This window comes from Ambystoma mexicanum, chromosome 3p (assembly GCF_040938575.1).
Source record: "Ambystoma mexicanum isolate Mex_15411 chromosome 3p, UKY_AmexF1_1, whole genome shotgun sequence".
Classification (NCBI taxonomy): Eukaryota; Metazoa; Chordata; class Amphibia; order Caudata; family Ambystomatidae; genus Ambystoma; species Ambystoma mexicanum.
This window is the reverse complement of record NC_090925.1, coordinates 358087839-358108266: the sequence shown is the minus strand read 5'-3', so window position 1 is coordinate 358108266 and position 20428 is coordinate 358087839. Positions and strand designations below refer to the sequence as shown.

The 20428-nt window shown below is 48.2% G+C and overlaps 1 protein-coding gene across 1 annotated transcript in view; it reads right to left on the bottom strand.

Annotated features, from left to right (window-relative positions):
* TM9SF4 (transmembrane 9 superfamily member 4) overlaps nt 1–19477 on the bottom strand; it is a 263480-nt gene extending 244003 nt beyond the window's left edge. Inside the window, exon 1 of the mRNA XM_069651011.1 lies at nt 19388–19477. Coding sequence (XP_069507112.1) covers nt 19388–19402 — 15 coding nt within the window. The 5' untranslated portion in view covers nt 19403–19477. The remainder of the gene's footprint in view (nt 1–19387) is intronic.
* Nucleotides 19478–20428: the final 951 nt, after the last annotated feature.

Here is a 20428-nt window from a genome sequence, read left to right as displayed (position 1 = left end):
ACGAAATACACAAGAATACATTCATTGTATTGTACTCCTCTCAGATTAAAGCATTGTGTACACATTGCATGTCCATTAGCAATAAGTGAGTGCACGCCCTATGCAAAGAAAGAACATGTAGCCTTACTCGCATATAGTGGTCGAGGCCGGGAGGAAAGCTCAGGGGCAACATGCTCTCGTCGTGGAGGCAAGACAAACCTGAGCATCTTCCAAGCATCGGCCCAAGTATCGAACCCTGTCTGCTCAGGGTTGTCTTGCTTTCAAGACAAGCCTGTTGCCCTGGAGTTTGGCTCCCGGTCTCCACAGCTATATTCGGAGTAAGGCTAGTTGGCGCTAAAAAAAACAAAAAAAAAAAAATAACCTCGCATTTCATGTCAGTGTGCTAAAAAGCCACAATATAAAACAAAATCCATCATAATTCCAAATGTGTTAAAACTCACCAGGACTCAAATCTTTAAAAAGGTTAATTGTAAAATCACGAGCAAGTCCTTAATGGACTCAAATCGGACACCTTCCATTGTTAACACATTAGCAAGGTTCAATTTGATTAGAAGATAACGTCTCACTACATCACTACTTGGATAGGCCTCTCAATATTTTGGAAAACCAACTTCCATCTAAATAATAGTCTACAAAAACTCTCGTAGCCACCTCAATTATTGTGCATTCAGTGTCATATGTATTCCGGCACCTTTTCACCATACCCTTATATACTGATGCAGATACTAGAGGGATTTGTACATGCAACATAGAATACCACCTTTCAAGCACAGCATGAAGTCGACCTACACAACCATCCTTCATGTGAAAGGCCAAAGTAGAAAAAGCATGCGCTATCCTATAGTGTATGGCCTCATTGTTACCCACCTGCATATTACGCAATAATACCAACACTTTTTTTCCCCAGCAGAGTTCTAACACTTTGACAGACCTGTTCGACTGGACACTTGTTTAGACATCCAAATATAGCTCTTTAATTTGTGTTTTATAGATTTGAACACCATGACCTTTGTTTTCTAGGTTGATTTTGAATCAGTTTAATTCCGAATAGTCACCAAGGGCCTTCAGCTTGACCTGGCGGACCCTAGGGGTGTAATTTAATAAATGATCAGCACAACCCAGCCATGACACTGCTATGTCACCATATTTTATGGAAAGTGTCCCTGATGCGTCTAACGAGCTATTCAAATCTGACAATTAACAGAGAAGGGGCCAGGATACATCCTTGCTTGATACCCAAAAAGTGGGTATCCAGTCAGTAACCTGCCCCCTCCCCTCCAATCTAAACTCACCCTAATATTCGAGTATAAAGAGAGTTATCACGGAGAGCAATCCTTTAAGATTATCCAGACTGGCTGTTTCTGCCACAAATGGGTGCGAGGAATCGTATTAAATGGCGTGCAGCATGTACAAGTAAATCGGGCATATACCAGGAATATTCAATAAAGGGAGATCAATGTTACGTGGGATTCCCAACCTTACAAAACAAACCTTAGATTTATTTCAGCGTAGCAGCAGGTGATCCATGCTACACCCTGCAGGGAATTGCAGACGAGATGGAATCTGCTGGGGTTTCGGTTTCAAATCTATCACCTCCAGTCGAAATTCTGTATTTTAACCTTATGATGATCTAAACAGCTAGTCTTATTTAAACGGGTTAATAAACTTATTCGTTTTTGTATTTTTATTTATTGAACAGGGATGGCAATTTTGAACAGAAATGACGAACAATAATTGTAATTGTTTATTTCTAAAGCGCTTATACACAAGTGTAGTGCTTCAAGGCGGGAAGGGAACAAGTGAATACAGTCGTCATTCTTAGGCCTTGTAGAATAGAACTAGCATACTAGGCCAGAGGCATTTCTACTAGTGTAAGTGTGTGACAAAGAGTAGGGGGAAAATGGGGCGTGGGGGGGGGAGAGGCATACAGAACAAAACTACCGTACTAAACCTGGCGGCATTTCAGATGGTGGTTGGTCATCTAATGCGCCTATACACAAGTATTTTAGGCACAACCAAGCTAGGAAGGGGAGACAGATGGAGAATAGGATAGAAACTTGCCAGGCCTAGTACATTTAAGGTCGTGAAAGTGCGCAGGCAGGAAGAGCGAGGTAGAGGGACAAGTGCGCCCAGTTCAGCAGGGGCCTGGGTTAAGTGCAGAGTGGTTGCCCCTCTCATGGAACATATTCCGAGTGCAGTAGTGCCAAGCAGAGTGCAAAGGCCCGGAGACAAGTGCTGGACTGGTGGGGGAGCCTGGGACCTATGAGGCTCCGGAAGAGCACCAGGCAACCACTCAGCGAACTGAGCAGGTTGGGGAAGAGAAAAAAGGAGGGAAGCAGGAGAGAAGAGAAAGGGGTTTAGCAGGGGAGAAAGAAAGGAAGGTCTTCTTGAGTTTCCTGAACTTTAGCAGGTCCGGCTCAAGACGGAGAGGCAGGGAGGTTGTTCCAGAAGGAGGCACCTGCAGAGGATAAGGATTCACCCCCAAATCTCAGTTTGGAAAAACAGCTCACCCGCAGACAGTTTGAGGAGTCCAAACACATTTACAGATGGCGGAGACAGACCGCCGAAGGATACATGCACAATAGCACAAAGAGGAAAAATGGCGAGTCAGTTTATGAGTGTGTGTGTAAAGGAAAAAATACATAAAATAAAGAAAGAAAAAGAAACTCGCACCAACGACAAGACAAACAAAACCAAAACATATCTGTAACAGGTGACTACAAAAGGTAATATTACCATGACGGGGGAAGTGCTTCCTACTAAAGGAATACTATTTAAATATACAGAACTACATCATTAAGCATCATTGGGACAGTGGCGGAGGTCAAATAGGGATAGGGAGCATGGCGGCGAGCTACGTCTTTAGTAAGTGAAGTTTAAGCCAAGCCTTTAACACATACACAGTTGGGCTGGCTTTGATCGTTATGGGCAGTGGGGCAGGGTGAGTAGGGAGATAAGAGCGGAAGCGAGAGTAGGCACAAGGGGGAGTGTGACTGAGATGGAGGGCATTGGAGGATCGGAAGGAAGTAAACAGACACAGTTTGAGGAGAAAGACCATTGATATCTTTGTAGACTGGAAGAAGAAACTTGAAATGGAGAGTTAACCAGCATGTTGTCGGTAGGTAGAAGTGGAAGAAGGATCTGGGCAGGATGCAGAGTATGTGGGTAGGGAGGAAGGAGTATGCTTGAGCAGTAGTCCGTTTACTCAGCATGAGAGTGGAGATAGAGTTTTTGTAGAGTGGTAAGAAAAGGAAAACTTTAAACCGTTGAGGAAGTTAAATACGAGCAGCAGTGGTAGTGATGAATTGTTGCAGCCGTAGGTCGCCATCAAAGAGGAGCCCAAGACTAAGTCAGGAGTGAGGGAGCAAGGTGGTCAGGCGGGTAAAATTATAGGAGAGGAGAGGTGTATCATTGGAAGATGGGAGAAAAATAACAGCCATTTTTGAAGAGTTCAGCTTGAGGCGGCTCTTCAATTATTAATTGCATTGAGAAATTTCGTAATATGTTCTGAGGTGGCTAGGTTGAAGGAGGGAAATGAGAAAAAATATATTTTAATAGTCACCAACAAAAAGGGGCTAGTGAAAGCCGAAGAATGAGAAGGGAGAGTGGTGGGGTCAGAGATCAAAGAGATTTTAAATAATCGAGTTTCCAGGTAGGAGATGCTCCAGGCAAGAACAGATCTTGCTAAACCCAGATTAAAACCCCATTAAATACATAGGCATGAATATCACCTGATCTATCAGCACCATTAACTAAAAACGCTAAGATTTCAAATAAGAGTTTGTGAGGTGGATCCTATATATTTAATGGCACCTGGCCTTCCGATGGTCCTTCCCTGGGCTGTAGGTCACCACCGTGCACAGTTCCTTCACAGCATGGCCTCAAAGGCACCAAGAAGCAAATTCTAAAATGACACGTTTGCGTTAATATTCGAGCGATCAAAAATATTCCCATATTCTGAAAAAGCAGTTTTTTGAATGATCAGAAATAACCTGGTTGAAAGCTTGCTTAGTTAAGCAGAACAGCGTAGGAGCCTGAAATGTTCTCGTGTCGGCTCGGCTTCAGTTTCTAGATGAAAGGCAAAGGTTATTTGCCTCAGGACTAAAGAGAGCCGAAGGGTTGTCTGTTTCACTTCAGCCCTCCCCACAAACCCAGTGTTTGACTTCCACTTCCTCACTCACTAAACCATTACCCAACCCAGTTTGTTCCACCCGTGCTCTTCCAATTATTTTTAAAACATTTAATTATTCCACCCCAATTTCAGTTTTGTAACAATGGCCTTTTTCTTCTACAAAAAGGAGTTTGGTTAATTTTTTATTTTTAGCTATGTTGATTTACCAACGCCTCACCACCTTTTGGACATATACTATTGTGCTATTTGATATTGTATCATTCTTACATTGTTATGTCTTTTTACATTGCTTGTACTCCGCTGTTAAAGCAGGCAGGAGGTGACCCTTAACATGCCACAAACGCCAAAGAACCAAACAATGCACATTAGCAGCACTCATTTCAATAACAGGGCCACAAAGAACAAAACAACTTAAGCTGGTAAGGAGATGAGCTCAACGTAGACCACAGAAGAACGGAAACACGTCTAACAGCAAGCACCACTGGGTACACAATGTGGGGCATCAGGTGGTCTTCATGCATGAAAAGTACTGTAGCCAACAAGAGGGAAATAAAAACATTTTTTTTAAAATAAAAGTCCTAGGTTTTACCCAATCACTTGTTTAATTCTTGATCTAAACTAAACTAATCATCCACATTTCCCCAGCTTTCTCGTCTGCAATTGAGAAGGTCTTCAAATGCTGAAAGGAAAAAGAGTGGGTGGAGAAGGATGTTTAAAAGTAGGGTAGCTCTATGTCCAAAACTACATCAAATCCTTCTTACAATGTGCGGTGGATTTTGAGTCACATGACAGACTCTCCTACTGTCAGTTGACGCATTGGGCAACCCAGTGAGGTGTGAAGTTGGTGGGAGCATGAACCTCAGTCTTTGCAAAGATCAAAAGAGGTGAAATCTACTAGTTACTCTTCACAAAGAAAGGCAGGGAGGAAATGGAAACTTAAGAGGGGGATAGAAAAGAAATGTCAACCTCACAACAGAAGATAGGGCTTGGGAAGGTCTCTGGCTGCACATGGCCAGATAATTTACAGACATTTAAATGAGCAGCTTACACAATATGCAAATACGGCACCTCCCCGCTAAGAGGCTCCATACCTTTTTCCCCTGAGAGAAGCATGGAATGATGGCACGAATGCAGATCACAGGGTACTTATGATCACATATTGCGAGGAAGCCTTTCGGCACCATCACCAGTCAAGATGCTTGTAGGTTCCCTTTTGACTAGTACTGCACAAGCCTGAACACTCACTAGTGGGTAATAACACCCTGCTAATTGCAGGGCCAAAATTGTGAACATTGTGACCTTTAACGTTCAAGGTAAAACAAATATATATGCGTGCTCCCGATTATATTTCATGGTCATTTCGCCATGATTCCCATCTTTATGCACTTATTGCTTTTTTTTATTGTGGCGCCACTTGGCCTTTAATTCTGCTTATTTTTGCCATTCCATTCCAACATTGCTGCCGCCTTCTCCATGTAGTAAAAGGACTTCTTTTGTCAAATTATAAAAGTGCTCTAGTCCTTCCTCTCTTCACGTGAATAAGCACTCAGTTGAGTGTGAAACGCGGTGTGTGCGGGTCGTGCATACTGGCGTCCTGCCTCTGTTTCAGCCGCTGCTCCCCAGCCGTATTTTGTGTATTTTTAGGTCACATTAAATACTTTAAGACCTTTATTTTCTTTGTGAGCTGTGCTATGTGTGTTTCCTCATGGATTTTGGTCTCAATTGACCGCGTACAGTGCGGTTCACTTTCTCCTCTTTTTTTTATATTATATATATATTTTTTGTTTATATTATTTTTTTAGAAGTTTATGGTGGCCGTCAGGAATGCGATGGCCTTGGAAAAAATGACTCACTTTCATTTAGTCAAGATTTATAGATTACGTCGTTAAAGACCACCTTTTTCGTCTGCCCCGTCACCTACAGCACTGAACTTGCCAAGTAATAAAAATGTTAAAATTAGGTTTCCTTTGTTGAAACGTGAAACTCTTCTAGGGGAGGAGTAGCGAGCAATATCACGTGTTCCCCTCAAAGACAGTTATATATTTGGGGAGTGCATAGCTGGTGACTGGGCTAATTTGCAGCGCTCGGTTCTCTGCTCAGACAGCCACTCCCTGTGGCGTGAGCTGTGCTTCACTCTATTGAACAGCCAGAGCCGGCATAGAGGCTGTGAGCAAGCTGGGGAGCAGGTGCGGGGCGTGCTTCAGCTCCCCACTGCACGGCACGTAGGCAGATATTGGGGGCACCTAGTAGAACTCTAAGCATTGCACAAACACAGACGAGGTAAGGGGGACAAATTGGGCAGATTACTGAACGCCGGCGCTGGGGTACGTCAGGATTATCCTCAACTGCAGCTGGACTTACTGAAAGCCGACTGGGGGATTAAGTCTACCCTGCAAGGGCGGTGGTAACAGAAGAAGGCGCATGCAGTATATTATAGGCTAAAAGAGGTACAGTGCCTGTTCCATTAGCCTTTCCACTAGGTGCCTGCCGTGCTTTGAATACTCGGTCCACACCAAATCAACTGCAATTGGCAGTACGCCCCAGCAGGTCATGCATTACTAGCACCCTAGGTTGTGGAGCTATGGGCGTCAAGAACCCAGCAGAGTTGGTCAGTCTAATTAACACAACTATTCTGCGAGAGGGTCAGTATGGTTGTGAAAACAAGAACCACCAGGGCAGAGATCAGCAAAGCTGCCAGGCCCCAGAGATTAAAGGAAGGATAAATCAACACTTGATATGACACTAGGGAGGCCTAGGACGAGGCAGGCAAGAATAAAATGAGCACTGCAGAACCAAACATCAGTACATGGGTTGATAGACCCATGGCACCCAGGCATGGGGGCAGACTGCTGGCCAGCCCTTTATCAAACTTTGAACTGCCATCAATGGTGCATGAAGATCACCTTGCTTTTGACGTCCTAGTGGGACAAATCCAGCCTCGTAGAGCTGGGCGATATATCAAGGTTTGGAGATCAAAAGCGATAGGATGAGACCATTTAACATCGAGAGGCAGATGAATTCGTCATCCTGGGCGTCGGCCCCTCACCTGCCTCTATAGTGCAGCAATGAGAGAAGTGTACCAATCTTGGCGACTGCCCACCCTCCACCGCCATACTGCAGACACGAAAGGAGTTAAAAAGACCCCATCAGCCTTACCCCAGAACAATCAAAGGAGAGATGAACCTACAGGATCCAGCATACATGGACATGCTGTAGCCAGGGAATGACAAAAGCAAGTGACGTCATCTGTTACGCTCACCTGGTATCCACAGGGACGCCACCCAGCCCTGGTTGGATGATTTGCACTCTCGAACCCTCTCCCGGTCCCTTGGTAAGGCCTCTGGTTAAAGATGGGTCTGCAGTATAGGAGAGCTGGATTCAATACCAGATTGTCTTTATGTTTTCCCACCTCCCTTGGCCTCAACTCCTTCCTCCCCCTTGGGCCTTCTCACCTTAATATTGCAAAAGGTGGATTCTCCGTCCTGCTCCTCGTGGCAGGGGTGCGTAAATGTGGGGGGCGAGCAGCGACCAAGTTACTTCACTGGTGCAAGCCCCCCTGTGGGAATCCAGGCCTGCTGCGACTCCGTAGGTTTGCTGCTTTACAGTCTTTATATGCAGTTCTTATGTTCCTCTTAGTGTGAATAATGTCTTGCTTCTTTCCTTTTAGGTATGGAAAGGTATTTTGGTGTTGTCATGCAGTTTGAAGATGAGCATGGGCCGGTAGGCGAAAGCGCGGTGCGCGCGATCCTGTCTGGTGAGTAATGCACGATGCGTGGTGCTGTTTTGCCTTTTATATTGCTAACCTGTGTCTTTTCTCTCCTTGCAGGTTGCGATGTTCCTCGCCGAGCGCCGTAATGTTCCAGCAATGATACTGACCAGGAGAGAACTACCCAGGTAAGAATTGTGTGGCTTTCTTCATTCAAGAGGAAACGCAAGTAAACGCTTAATAATGCGGTCTTTCTTTCTCCTCTTTCCAGGTTATGGTATTCCAGGATGCATGCGGTGGCTGATGATGGAGTTCGTACCTTCAGGTGACGAAAACTGAAGTCAGCGATGGATTGAAGACAGGATACTGTTCCAGGTAAGCTCCGTAGTGTTCTTTCTCTCTCTGCAGGTCCTTAATTTCAGGTAAGCTGGCATCAAAGAACTGGACACGGTGAGAGTTACCCCGCCCACAGCAGAATAACGCAAAGCATGTTCTGCTGTTTAGGTGTGGTTTAAATAGTCCCAGGCCTGCCACACCCAAAGTAGTCCAAGTAAAGTAGTCCCAGGCCTGCGCCACACCCAAGACACTAGACTGCATAGCTCAGTTCCTTGTAAATGAGCTATGTGTGTGCCTCCATGTTGGCCACCCCCCCCCCCCCCCCCCCCGAGTTAAATAATCCCAAGTAAATAGTCCCATTCTAATGTTGGTCTTCATGATGGTTATGAGCCTGGCACCAAAGGCACCAGGACTGACTCCAAGAGAGACTTGGATGAGGTTTTAAGGCCTTTGACCTGGCCCTAACTGGAAGGCCGATTTGCCAGTGAGGGCCAGGGGCAAGGCTCATGACAGCATCCCACCTCTGATACACACAGATGCATGAAGCAGGTATGCATTCATCACAAAGCTACACAAACATTAATTTATACATGGACATACATTACATGCAATAGACAATAGAAAACCTACCTGCTGTAATGCAAGATGCATGAAAACACACAATGCTTACTTAACGCGATGAATACAACAACGAAGGGCAGACATTTGGCTCCAATGGACAGCGCTGCCATGCCCAGATGAACGGGGAAGCTTTAAGGAGCATCGAAGTTGCAAAACATTTAAACAAAAAAAAAATTGTAACGCTCACCTGATTCCCGTAGAGGCGCCGGTCTTGACTGGGCGTATACCGTATCTTCAAAGGTGATGTGTAACACACGGCTGGCTCTTTGGGCTGGACCTCTGTGCACTGTATGTCTGACTCGAAGGGTAAGATGTCTGCAGATAGAAAATATGGGATTAATGAACTGGGTTATTGAATGTCTCTCTCTTCTTCCCTTTCTCTTCTCCTGTAGAACCCCGAAGGTTAACGCTCTCACCTTAGGTAAGTGAACGCCGTGCTCTCCATCTGCCTCGGGGCAGGGTGCTGTAACCAGTTTCTTCACTGGATAAGGGGAGCAGGCCTCTTGACTTCAGAGGACTGCTGTCCGTCGTTTACTGCACGAACGGTAAGTTTCGAGTAATTCTAATGTCTTTAAAGTCTTTAGTAATGATGTCTCTTGTTTTGCAGGGTTCCGGCGATGGTAGATGGACGGGCTGAAGTGAGTTGAAGATGGAGCCCGTGTGATGAATAGAAGCGCCTGGAAGCACGTAAGTAAGCGCTTGTTGCCTGCTTCACGATGCGCTCTAACTGTCTTTTTATTTTGCAGGTATAAGTTCGGAGCGGCTGCAGGGTGCCGGAATACCCACTGGGTTAGATGTGGAAAGGAGTAATGGCACGTGAGTATTAAAGTTCCCCAATGTCTTTAAGCGCACCTTGTTTTGTCTTTCAGATGCGGGATGCAGCGCCGAAGGCCTCCGGAGCGTGCGAAGAGTGGGTAAGCTTTTGTCTTTCAGATGCCGGAATGCAGTGTGAAGACCTCCGGAGCGCACGAAGAGGAGGTAAGCCTTTGTCCTTCAGATGTCGGAATGCAGCGCGAGGCGTTGGTGACAGCCGATGGACCAGGTAAGTGAAGCGCTGTCACTGAAGACCGTAATGCTAACCTGTTCTTTCTTGTCTTTATAGGTGTTGCTGAAGACGGGATTCAGGATGGTAAGCCTTTTTCCTTAGGCCCAGGATCAGATGCAGAAGACACGATGAGCGTTCTGCTGCAGAGGATGCAGAATAACGCAAAGCAAGATTCATCCATTGAGTGTGGTTTAAATAGCCTCCTGTAATGCTTAGGTGTCTCCTTCCACAGCCACGCCTAGGTAAGAAAAGAGTTCCTGCTTTCCAGAAGAGTTCCAGTGTTCTGAACCTAGGGAGTGGCTCCTGCCCCACCCAACAGGAAAAGTAGTTCCAAACAGAAGAGGATCAGAGGCTCAACTGGCAGGCAAGTAAGCAGCATGGTCTGCTGCAGGTAAGTCGACCCAAGCATTATGAGCCCGGCGCTTCCAGCGCTGGGACTGGGCATATTTATGAGCCTGGTGCCACTGGCGCCAGGACTGGGTCCAAAAGGTCCCAATTGGGACTGGTTGGCACTCGGAACCTGGGTTATGGATCTGCTTCCAAGGGAGTTGGGAAAACCCTGACCTTTTGGAAGCAGAGATCATGACAAAAATAAAAAAAAAATCACCACTGAATTTGCTAAAAGGAACAAAGATGAACAAGTCGGACTGTAGCTGCATTAACTCGCCATGGTCATTATGGAAAAGGGAGGGCTGGATTTATACAGAGGGGCGCAGGAGATAAATAAAGTTCCCAAAAGCAACATATATTTCTTTTAGATTAAATAAAGTAACTGACAACCTTTCAGGACGAGGTGCTCATTAATTAAGGCCAATACTGAGAGAAGAATAGCTCAAACAAGTCTCCGGTGGGCAGAGAAGGTAATAGCACCCATAGTAAAATATATTAAAATCCTGGTAAAAGATGCATACAATTCAAAACATGATCTACTCACACGTGACTCAGAGTTGAAGGTCAAGGGATATTAGTTCCAGACATGGAGGAGCCAAGACCTTCAGCCCCCATCCAAACTCACAGAATAAAAAAGACATAAGATAGACCATAGTTCAAAGCGGACGCCCTGGTTTGCGGCTTAGGAAATCAGAGATGTGTTACAATTGGAAGAAGCAGCACCTGGATGTCGAGTCCCCCGCCATAATTTGTTGCTCATGTGCCGATGACCTGTCAAGCAATCAAGGTTGGCAGAGCCAATACAAACCAAATCAGTGCTGACAAAAGATGTTGCTTTGCAAAAATTGCACAAACCAATCCAAAGACGCGAAGATGACATACGGCTGCCATTATCAATTTAGAGGTGGTCTTAGGTGGAGCTATCAAATATAATGAAACCAATCAAAATGTTGACCCATATACAACTAACCCAATCCCATCTTCCTGTAGGTTTTTACTAAGATAACGTTGTGATGTCAGAAGGGGCGTGTTTTTGCCTTTTAACCCCTTAAGTGCCAAGGACGAGGCATTTCGTCCTTGGGATTACCTCCAGGGTGCCAAGGATGAGATATCTTGTCCTTTTTGGCACCTGGTTTTGAGCGATCCCTGCAAAGCAGGGATCGATCAAAACTGTAATCCAACCCCCGGGCTATTTGAGGGGGAGGTCCCCCCCTCACTGCCAGGGGGCTGGATTACCTTCAATTTCACGTCGGCAAGCGTAATGCACGCTGGCGTGAAAGTAAAAGTAATTTCCCTGCGGCAGCCAGCGAAGAGAGAAGGTGAGTGCCCTTCTCCCTCTGCCTCAATCTCCAGCTGTATTTCAAGCCGGAGATCGAGGCAGGTGTTGTTGGAAATGGGAGATTCTCCCCTTTCAAACGACACCATTTGTGTAAGCATTGCTGCGCAGAGCGCTCGATCCGTGGGCAGCAATGACACTAGACACCAGGGATATCTTTTGAAAGCGGGGGAGGGGGGCTGCTTACTAGCCCTCCTGCCCCCCAGCCCCAAAGCATGGGGCCACATGTATGGAGACACCTGGGGGCATATGAAAAATTAAAATAGAAAACAATGGGAAGGGGGCTGGGGACCACTAGCCACCAGGGATTCTTTTTTTTTTGGATGGTGTCGTTGGTAAGGGGAGAATCTCCCCTTTCCAACGACAGCTTGTGTAAAGCATTGCTGGCCTCGGATCGGTCTCAGAGTGCTTGATCCGTGGCTAGCAATGGCCACCACACCACCAGGATTCCATTTAGAAGCGAGGGGGCTGCTTACTAGGCAAGCGCCCCCCCCGAGGCCCCATGGGGCCACATGTATGGAGACCCCTGGGGGCAGATGGGTGTTGTGGGGCACCCTAAACCGACGGGAATTTTCTAGTGTGAAAGAGTGGTGCCCCCCAACCACAATGGAGTGGGGGCCATGTCATGCAGCCTCCTAGGAAGGGACACCTGAGCCCAGGGAAGAATGCAGGACAGCCCCCCCTTTATCTGCCCTCAGGGAGGGCTACATGAGATGCGCCACCCCTCCATTTGGGGGGGGTTGGAAAGGTGCACCCCCCTTTACATTGCAAAATTCCCTGGCGGTTCAGGGTGCCCCTCAGCCCCCCCCCCCCCCCCCCAAGTGCAGCCTGCCATTTTCATTTTTTTGTTTTGTTTACCAAACTTGCCTTGGAACAGATGGGCACACTGGTGCCCCAATCTGCCCCCAAGGTGCCACAATCCCTACTGCCCCATCCATTGGGGGGTCTGTCTGACATTTTGGGGTGGACTCCCCCCCCCCCCACCCCAAATGGAGTGTGGGGGGGGGGCACCTCATGCAGCCGTCCCTGGGGGCAGATATCTGCCCATAGGAAGGGGAAAAACGGTTTTCACTAGGGGGGGTGAGGTTCAGTAGATCACCAGGGATGGCTTGCAAGGGGGGGCCTGCTTGGATTTGTTTTTCTGAGGTGACCATAGATAACATGTTTTTTGTTTTGTTTACAGCTTTTTCTACGCTAGCAGCTGCAACGTTATGCGAGTACTGTTTTTTTTATTATTCTATGGTTAGGGCCTTTGTCAGTGGGGTGGGTGAGACTGGGGCTGGATTGTTGGTGGTGTGGGTGGGAATGGGACGTCTGGGCAGATATTCTGGTGGGCTGGGACACAATTGCAGGGACAGGCCACAAATTGCCCCCCATGCCAGCAGAACATTGGTGTTTCCCTGGGAGAGGATGCCTCCCATGTGGGTTGTCAGTCTGCAAGCCCAGGCTGCACCTCTGGCTGTGCTACGTTACAGGTGTCACCTCCGTGGAGGAATGGGGATCCTGCCAGGGCTCCCTGGAGCTGCTGCTGTGCTTGGGGGGACGGTACACTCACATGGTACAAGGCTGTCCAAGGCCAGGGACATCACCTCCAACCGTCCTGGAGTTGCGGCTGGGCTGTATTACAGCTTTTCGCTTTGCAGAGGTATTGGCACACTGGCGGGACTCCCTAGTGGGGAGAAGCAGTAACACAGGGCAGCCAGAGCTCAAGCAAAGTCAGCGGTAATATCCCTGGCCTTGGGCACCCTTCTCCCATGTGGGTCTTTGCCGGCAGTTCTGGGCAATACATTCTAGGTCAATTTACGTAAGTCAAACCTCTGGATTCCCACGGGTGTCCTCTTTTGGGAAATGCATGGGGTTCCCGGTTTTCCTTGCTGGCTTCGACACCCTAGGCCCAAATCTGTAGGTTGCCCACATGAACAAAATGTGCTGTGCCGAAAGGCTTGGGTTTACCAGTGGGTTACCCTTTTCCTTTTGCGCCCTGGTAAGTGCACCCACACATGTGAGGTACCGTTTTCCTCGGGACACCTGTGGGAACGCGGGAAGGTATGACATCTGTACACTAGATACATCTTCGTGATTGTTTTCCCTAGAATAGGCCCTGTGCATTCTTTAGATAAAAAGGATCCGAGAAATGTAATTCGTTACTGTATACTGTTCTGTGTTATTACATAAGCAAATCACTTCACTTATCCCATTAGTTGCCAGTCACGACTCCACCTCAGTCACCCAAGCCTCTCCCACAACAGGAGGTGAAATCCCGCAGGACACCTCCTCCCACCTCTCCCCCCCCCCACAGACCCACATTTACCCGTACCATGTCGGTAAAAACGATTCCCCAATTTTACACTACCACAGTCTGTCACTTTTTTGATCTATGCCATATATAATTGGTTGATATAACGTTTTCAGTTATTGGTTAGCTGAGCAATGTTCTTTAAAATACATAAATTACTACATTAATTCCAACATGCATTCATTACTTGCTAGCACCAAATAATTGCTTCAACCTGTGCCTACTAAAGCCCGATCATATGACCTACCCAACATTCACTTTGTACCCACACAAATCCCTTTAAAAAAGATTTTATTTATATAAACATGCCAGCCTTTCATCGCCACATTAACAGGGTTGTCCTAGTGGTGTGTGAACCTCCCAAGTGTGTTGCCCTTTTAAGAGGGGCAGTGTTATGTGTGGCCCTCCCACAAGTAATGCCCTTTTAAGATGCGCCATGATACAAGCTAATAAAAGGGGAAACTGTAGGCATGTGCCTCAGGCTGGCTGCAGACTCCAGAAGGGAACGACTGAGTGCGTCTCATTTAGTCTGCAGACCCACACCGTGTGCATGTCATGGGTCCATGGGACCCTCTTTCCAGCAAGGTGGCTAGGGTCTGCATGTGTTGGGTATCCTTTGCACTGCCCTTATCTAAACCGGGTGCTTCCGGGCAAACCCCCGAGGCACTGGGCCTCTAGGGTGCTGATGTCCATAGCACCCTTTGAGGCTGGCCTGATGCCAATAGCCCACCCCACAAAAATGGTGACGAGATAAGGAACCCTGCGATACGCCCCTCCCCTGTTCTGCGTTCCCCCTCACAAAGAAATGGTTTGGGGGGTAGCGAGTTGGGGCCCAGACGCCGCTGCAGCCTTCTCCAGAGGAGGGCAGGAAGCAGCATCCTTCGTGAGTAATGTGAGGAGGAAGCGGCAGCCATCGCAGCGAGAAAAGGGGGAGAAAAGTGTGGCATGCAAGGCCCCCCCCTACCAGCGGATCCTCCTTGGACACGGCCCTAAGTGAGGAAGGTGCTTGTGCAGCCAGGGTGGGGGCCTGCCTGCAGCATCCGCCGCCAAGTGATTTTGTTCTTCCCAGTGGGGAAGAAAGTGAGCGGTCCCCCGTTCGGGGAGGAAGCGCGGCCTCGGCCGCAACGGAATAGAGGGAGTGCCCGCACACGCCCTTGTAGAGACCCTGGGGCTGGCGGGTAGTAAGGAGGCAGCCTGAATCACTGCCGGTAGGGGCGTGAATCTCTCGCCTGGGGAAGAGATGTGGCCTATGCAGCAGATATACAGCCCAACTCCGGTGAGTGAAAACCTGAAGGCTGCCCCACAAACCCCTGGGCTCCCCCCAGCTTTGAAACACGACAGCAGCTCCAGTGTCTGAGCTTGTAGGAATGGGAGGCCCTGCTACACCAGAAGGATCCTGTGCGGCCGGGTGGTGAAAGCAGTCAAGGCCCCGTTTCGGGCCTGTGAATAAGAAGGTGCTACATGTCAGAGCATGCACAAGAAGGCGAACAGTGAGGAATCAGGCCCACTGAGATCCTGGGGTGCCCGGAGGCGATAACAATGAAGCGTTACATGAACGCGCTGCTCTCCTGAAATGCTGATGGCCTTCTGGCACGGCCCGAACAGTGGCCCGCTGCCCAGACAAGAACCTGTCCAGTGAAACATGTATAGCTCCAATATCGTAGCTGAAGTGCCCCTGTGGTGGGAGGCGGCATTGTGGCCACATATATGTGTAGCGCGAAGCAGCCCCTGTGCTCCCCAGGCGCGTGTGGTGTAGGAAAGGGAGCAGCGGTTGCCACTCCAACTGCAAATGAAAAAACAATGCCAGGCCTCTTGCAGGAGACAACGTATGCTCCGGTGAGGAGCGGAGAGGAAAGTGGGGAGACTGCCCGTGCTATACAAAGCAGAGCAGTGCCTTATTGCAGAGATCCATGCTCCTAACAGCGGAGTTCATGTGAAAGGAAGGAGACAGGGTGACGAGTATCAGGTCTAGTAAAAGTGTTGCCTGCCATCCTACCTCCGTAGGAGGGGACACTACCCTGCCGACATCCAGAGACAGAGTAGTGGTGCTCCTACCACCCAAGGTACCTAGGGTCCTGAGGCACAGACAAGCGCAGGAGCCCTGACAAAGAGGAAACCATCCTGCTGGACCGTTGCACACAGGCTGTGCTAGGAATGGGAACATGCAAGTCTTTGGAGGTCCTCATATACGAAGGAGGAGTATTCTGTCCGACTGCCCTGCCAGCGACATCAGACTGCGCATTCCATGCTGGTGCCTACCCAGGCTTGGGACAGTGACCGTCAAGGAAAGAGATGGTAAGGCTGGACTGGCACAAGCCACCTACATAGACACACAAAAGAGTTGCAGCTCTGTGCTTGTGTGTCCTCCAATGCTAGCTGGTCATGCCAACAGCTCCTGTGTGAGGCCAACTGTGACTACCTTGGAAAAGGCGGAGTAATAATCAGTGGTTGAGACACCAGAGGATGCTGCTATCGACCCCGCTGATAACTATACCTGCCCGTACCGATACCCACCATACTGGAGCTACCCCTGCACCATGAGTCGTAGGCAGTGGCTGCCAAGAAAGGAAGAAGGAGGAAAGGACTGCATACAAGATCCAAGAGAAGAGCTCACAGAAGGAACTGCACCCTTGCTTGGTGGGGGGTGGGGGAGTGGAAGGAGTGGCCCTGCTACTTGTGTCGCCCTGCCTAGCAAATGGCACCAACATTCTGCCACAAGTGTAGCCCTGCCAGCCCTACCATCTATGGACCAGGCCAATGTGGCTTTGGGTGCCGGTTGTGCCAGCCCCTAAAATGGGACACCAACTGCCCAGTTATCCTGCCAGAAAGGAAGATAGGACTGCTGCCTGATTAACAGCAGTGACTCCTGCCTGAGGGAGAAGAAGTGGCCCAGACACCCTGTCATCCGTGTCTGGTCAACAAACGCCTTGCTGCCCGCCACCCGCCACCAGGCCTCCAGATAAGGTGCGTACTAGGTGTTTTTACGCACGAAAATCTTGTAAATACGACAGCTTTATTATTTTCCTGTGTACATTTACACACAAGTTGAGAGCAGAAGGCAGTGCAAAGGTCAGGTTATTTGACAGAAGCCAGAACGCTTTCAACATTTAAATATATACAGGAGAGATCAAATGGGCAAACAGAGAAATAAGGAAAGGTGTATTCTGTCACAATGCAAAAGGCTGCCGCATAGCAATGATTTCCACACGTCGGCTGGATGTCACATACATTTTAATCTCTTGCAAAGGAGAAAAGTCATTTTTATTCTCTTGAAATCACATTTACGCTCAAAGTTTAAAACTAGGGAGTAAAATACTCCCACCTCAAAATCGTATCTGGAGCACTGCCCGCCACCAAGAAGCAGTGTAACGAGCAAGAGAGGGTTGCAGCTCGATATGAGGGCTTGTGTGCCCTCCGGTGCCACTACAGCAAGGAGACACTCCTGCCTGGGGGGAAGGTGGCCATGAGGAGGAGGTAACATGGTGTCACCATATGCGGTCAACATCGTATGGCGCAGCCCAGACGCCCTATTTCCCGCACCTAGCTGCTTGCCCCAACATCAAGGGACTAAGCCCATGTGGCCCCTGGTGATCCCTGGGCCGGTTTTTGAACTTTGCCACCAATAGACCTTGACTGGTGGTAGTCCCCGAACGGACACTGATGTGAAGTGAACTGGTCTCCTGAAGTCCTGCAAGTGCTCTAAGAGGACTCAGTAAACATGCGTTCAATGCTGTGAGCCTGTATGGAAGTTATATCTGCTTAAAGTGGCCCAAGTTAAAATGGATGCGGAGCTGCACTTCCGCATTTTGTAGGCATGCTCTATAAATGGTGCCAACAGCTAACAATGGCATCATTCAGTGGTTGAAGTTCAACTTACCCCAGGTTAATAAAGGGTCATTTAAGATGGGGTAGAACTGCCAATATACCACCAACAGTTCGCAAACTCAGTCACTCGCTGACTACATGTAGCGTCCTTGATATGTGTTATGTGTCCACAATTACCGGAGTCCCTCGATTTGTCTAGTCTATCATTTCTGTGTGGCCCAAGTATTGTTGTCAGTAATGGGGAGGGAGGGAAAATCATTCCATATTTCCCTAACACTTGTTTTGTCCGTTATGAAAAAGGAAGCATGTGGTGCGTGACCCTCCCACATATATTGCCCTTTAAGATGGGCCATGACGGTCATGGCACAAGCTAATAAAAGAAGCAACTGCAGATACGTGCCTCATGCAGGCCCACAGACTCCAGTAGGAAATCACCGAATCTGTGTCATTTAGGCCTGCCGGCCATGGGGCCCTCGTGCCAGCAAGGTGCAAGGGTCTGCATGTGCTGGGTATGGTCCGCCCTGTCCTTATCTAAGACTGGGTGTTCACCGGCAAACCCCTGAGGCACTGGGCCTCCAAGGTGCTGATGTCTCCCCATAGCACACATGGGGGCCGGCTTGATGCCAATATCCTACCCCCACAGTCCTAAGCTTTAGTGAAAGGGCCATTCCCCTAAACTCTTGAGAAAATATCCCTGTTAAAGTGACTGTGCACAAAACCCCAAAAGCAGCAAAACACTTTTTCTGAACCAGGACTGGTCTTCCCCGCCTCTTGTAGGTGGGGAACAGGATTGTGCTTCATCCTCCACACCTTCCTTGCTGGAATACAACTCTCCAAGAACACATTAATAAAACGGTTTCTTCTTTGGTGACTGTGCATGCCCACAGCCTCAAATGTTTGAATTGAGTGACAAAATCATATATAAAGCAATGCAGTATGGCAGGTGGGGTGCAGATTTATTTATTGGACATTTGTATGACGCCTATACACAATTGTCAAGGGATTATTTATTGTGCTCTGGGCAAGCGAAAAAAGGCGACTTAGCAGGGGAGCTGAACCCTAAATGATTACTTAAGAAAATCTATTAAACCTTTGTTTTTTTCCTTTGGGCAGTAGAGGAGGGAGGGGCTGAACATTTCAAAAGGGCGAACTCCCCTGGTATAGGTATTTGGTGCCTTTCTGCCTATAAAGGATTTACACTCAGACAGGTATTAGCCACCCGCCGTTAACAACGCACTGAAATTGGCGTCAGTCCCATCCCATTGACTAAGCCCTTAATTAGTAGCAGCCTAACTCTGGGTCCCCATTAATGGCAGCTAGGCTCAATGACAGCTTAAGTGAGCGTCCCTATTCAGCCCCACTCATAATTTTCTTTGAAACCATTCTGCCCAGCTTGCTTGGAGCCACAGCCTCATGATACGCAACTCTCTGTGGCAGCGACCGTACCCACACATTTCTGCATGACAGTCACTCCCCCTGGAGCTCTATCTTTACTTCCTTAGGAGAGACCGATACGATAACAGTTTCTCTCAAACCCAGGCCAGCACTCCTAGCGAGTCCCGGCCTCCACGAGATCGTCCACTAGGAAGCGTAATGAACTGACTAGAAATCGGGGTCCCAATACAGGGGGTCCCGATCTACTACCCCCCGCCCGAGGCCTCCGTTCACTGGACCCGGAACCTTCTCTGTTCACTACTCACCCGCGCCGCCGCCATCTTGGATCCACGTGTCACAAGTGACGTCGGCGGAAGTGTCTTGACCCAAGACTACAGGTTTATCTCCATGGAGACGAGTTGAGGCCGCCCGGTGTCACTAAAGAACGGCGTTATCTCATGGTCTGCCAACTGTTAGCAACGTAATTAGCACACACTGAGGGAGCCACCCTCATTGAATACTAATTTTGTAGCAAAATATTTACTAGTTTCCCTTGCCACCAACTACAGTTCGTAACAACTGTGGGGCAATTTCAATATATAAAGAATGAGGATTCTGGATTAAATGATAGTTTAGGGTTGGGAGAGCGTCATTTTCGGTTGACATGGGCTCCTGCACTCACGGGGGAGTGGGTCAGGGGAGAAGCGTGTTTGCAGTCTTTTGATACAGCAACATATTTCTTTGATTCATGACATTAAATGTGCTTTTTGCCACTTGCATTTTGCTGGCTGCTGTCACTGTAATTCAAAACTTTAAATGTGCCCTGCTGCTAGCACGTTACAGACTGCTCTTACTGGCGCCTGGCAGCATTAACACCTTACTGCCTTTTACTCCCGTTTGATCTGCAGTAGTACCTTGCTGACAAAGAGCGATTACTAGCTTTTCAGTGGACAGAGTTCCAGCGCACAACACTGGCTACCTGCCACTTGATAATCTGCAGCGTTTAACATCCTCACTGCACTCCTTTGTATATATTTTTATTTAAGCACTGGCGGTGGTATGTATATGCACGGAAGCTAGAGACAGGCATAGGTGGGCATGGTGCAGGATGGCGGGGATGCAGGATAGTAGGATAAGTGACAGGAAAAGGCTTCCCAACCCCCATATGCAACAAAACACAATATAAAGACAGTACATATAAACATAAATCTCGCTAAGCAGTTGCAAAAACAAAAAAACTACATAAAGGGGTTAATTCATGGAATTAAGCGCAGAAGTGGCGCACGCGGCTGGCACACAGAGTGCGCGTGCGGCGGCTTGCACCAGCCGCGTGCGCCAAAACCCATTTTAGCGCACAGCGTATTCAT